At 49.1% G+C, this 3040-nt stretch overlaps 1 protein-coding gene across 1 annotated transcript; it reads left to right on the plus strand.

The window, feature by feature from the left end:
• Positions 1-466: 466 nt before the first annotated feature.
• Positions 467-1100, plus strand: LOC119271388 (non-specific lipid-transfer protein 1-like). Its single transcript, XM_037553242.1, has 2 exons — positions 467-825; positions 968-1100. The coding sequence occupies exons 1-2, from the start codon at positions 467-469 to the stop codon at positions 984-986; spliced, it is 378 nt and encodes a 125-aa protein (XP_037409139.1). The 3' UTR covers positions 987-1100.
• The last annotated feature ends 1940 nt before the right edge of the window (positions 1101-3040 follow it).

Genomic DNA, 3040 nt, shown 5'->3' on the forward strand with positions numbered 1-3040 from the left:
GGACAGCTGGCGAAATCGAGCGGCCAGGAACGTGCGAATCGGGTGGCTGGCATACGACTGCCGACTGGCCAAAGCGTTCAGCCGGTGCGCCCGCGCCTATCACTGCCCTAAAATAAAACAGGGAAGGCGTTGCCACCAGCCACACAAGTGAGCGTAGCATTACTTTGGGGCTAGTCCAGCGTGCCGCTTGTCTTGTCTGCTCATACCAGTCCGTTTCTTCAGCCTGCCTTCATGCACTCTCCCCTGCCCAACGACCCCCAAGACTCATCCGAGACGCCTGGCGCGCGCGCACCGGCGACGTGCCACAACAACCCTACGCGCTATACCCTCTTCCCCGGAAAATCTCTCCCCTATATATGCTCGCTGGAACGGTGGCGAGTCTGGACACCCATTAACACACAGCGAGCTCACCTCACAGAGCTCCAAGCTCGCTAGCGCGTGTCCGTTCACCCTAGGCCAAGAACAAATGGGCATCCAGGCGAGCCGCGCCCTCGCCGCGCTCCTCCTGGCGGCGCTGGCCGCCGCGACCCTGCGGGGAGCCTCGGCGGTGGTGCAGTGCGGCCAGGTGACCCAGCTGATGGCGCCCTGCATGCCGTACCTCAGCGGCGCCCCCGGGATGACGCCCTACGGCATCTGCTGCAACAGCCTCGGGGTGCTCAACCAACTCGCCGCCAGCACCGCCGACCGCGTGGCCGCCTGCAACTGCGTCAAGGCGGCCGCCAGCGGCGGGTTCCCGGCCGTTGACTTCAGCCGCGCCGCGGCGCTCCCCGCCGCCTGCGGGCTCGCCATCAACTTCGCCGTCACCCCCAACATGGACTGCAACCAGTACGTATCACTACGCATGCATGCACTGCCGCACGCGTACCGATATTTCATGAATTCCATGGATGCAAACATGGAAAGTATGCCTAGGTTCTTCTTCAACTGATCTTCATTTTTTGATTCGATCGTCGTTGCATTCATGCAGGGTTACGGATGAACCCTGAGATGGGACTGGAGAACCACACGCACGCAACGTACACAGAGGAAAAGCTTAGGTGTTGGACTGACCAAAATAAAATCAGCAAAGATAGTATAAGATTGAATCAAGGGCCTTCAATCATGCATGTGCCGAACTGTTTAGTTGATTAATATATAATTCAATTGTTATCCTGATGTATTATTTCTGTGCTTATATTGGAATAAAGTACATGCATGCTAGTATGTTAGTAAAAGACTTGCATCTTTAATTAACGTTGACTTCATCAGCTTGGGCATCCTCGCCTTGCTACATCGTGTTGGATATGTTGCATGGTCCTTTCCACCTTGTACCGAACCTCTATCGTAGTTTGCTTCAGTGCACTGCGTCGCCTCGGCTGGTCCTTGTTGCGACCACTAGTACCTTTCGGACTCCGTCTAAGGCCGGACGACAGCCTTCCTTCTAAATTTTTTTATTTTGATGCATCCATGCTCTCCCTGGCATACATACGACGAATAACCAGCCAAACTTACGTGTGAGCATAGCGTGAACCTTTTCGCTTTTCGGTTCAAATAACCAACCAATATATTAATAATAAAACGGATACATGTATTTTAGCTCTGTAACTGACAACGCCCCACCTCAGTGCTCAAGATATACCAATCAACAGCTACAATAATTTAAAACGACCTAACGACAGACTTCAGTTCTCTTGAAAATAACTTTTCAGAGTAAAACGTAGCAAAAATGCTCTTTGGAGGCCGAGCACCATGGGGCTCGCTATCATGGGCGTCGGTCTTCACATGGATCAGACGCAGCTTCGTACTTGTCTCATGTATTCCACCCGCCAGGCTTTTACACCGCACCGTATTCCCATTTATTATGCACAGTGGCAGCACATGTAAACCAGCGGCCAGACCAGCGCACGAACAAGTGCCATCATCGCATCGTGCACGGCAACATAGACGAACACGGGTAGGATTCTGGCAGATTGTAGCGACCGGTTTTACTCGCTGATGCATCCCATGCGCGGAGCCATCGCACATGTTCGCGTGCTGCTTGGTGAACGTATATGCCTCATCAAATCTTACACGCAGCTACGTTTAAGCGAGTACTGGGAGAGATCACATCGCATGGCCCCTCCGGCCAGTTAACAAACCAGCTGCGCCACTTCGTCCAACTTGGTGTATCAAATTTCTAGGACAAATCGTCATTGTGTAACCACTAAACACCAACATAATATGCCCATTTTAGCACACGAAATCACCTGAAAAACATCATTTTCATTTTTCTGAGTCGTGAAAACATCATTTCTCGCTTGACAGGTTTGAAAGAAAAGAGAAATTGTGCAATTCAAATTGTTTTGACTGTCACGTCTCGGAATGACATTTTCCCTTCACATGCATTAAGTGTGTACATTTATTTTCCAAATTAATTTTGCATCACAATTTTTTGTTAGAAAATTCTGATGACAAATTTATTTTCGAACATGTAAGACACAACCACCCCTCATGCGACACACAAATAAGTGTACTCAGGCCAACCTCACACGGATATTGTAACTCGTTCAGTTTTTGATCAATTTTTCACACGCCATCAAAAATGCATTCAGATTATTTGGCATTTTACACTAGCGTTTTATTTTAAAAACAATCGCTCCCCTAGCACTAATAATCCCGTTACCAATTGAACATATACCATAACTGCAGCTCACATCGACCCCATGGCAGTCAAGTGTACTAATCGACATTTTCCAGGTGTGAAAATTCCAAGAAATCCCCATATCTTATAGAGAGAATTTCTTATTTGGCCTTTTCTTAAATTTTGATTCCCTTTTTGGCCCTAAAATTTTATTTGTTCCTTCTTTGACACCCTAATTTTATTTTCTTCCTTCCATGACACTTCCGTCGTTCTTTGTCGTTAACACCGTCAACTATGACAGGAAAAGTCGTTTTTACCCCTTCTTTATAGCACGCTAAAAAAAAGAAAAACGAACCCCCCCCCCTTCTGGCCCCGATTCTCCCATCTCCCCCCGATTCCCCTTCTCCTCCCCGAGACCTAAACCTAGCGGCGCCGCGAGCG

Source organism: Triticum dicoccoides, chromosome 3A (genome assembly GCF_002162155.2).
Source record: "Triticum dicoccoides isolate Atlit2015 ecotype Zavitan chromosome 3A, WEW_v2.0, whole genome shotgun sequence".
In the NCBI taxonomy this organism is placed as follows: Eukaryota; Viridiplantae; Streptophyta; class Magnoliopsida; order Poales; family Poaceae; genus Triticum; species Triticum dicoccoides.

What these genes read in the sequence shown, in the direction of transcription:
- LOC119271388 (XM_037553242.1), top strand. Translation starts at nt 467, where the DNA reads ATGGGCATCCAGGCGAGCCGCGCCCTCGCCGCGCTCCTCCTGGCGGCG.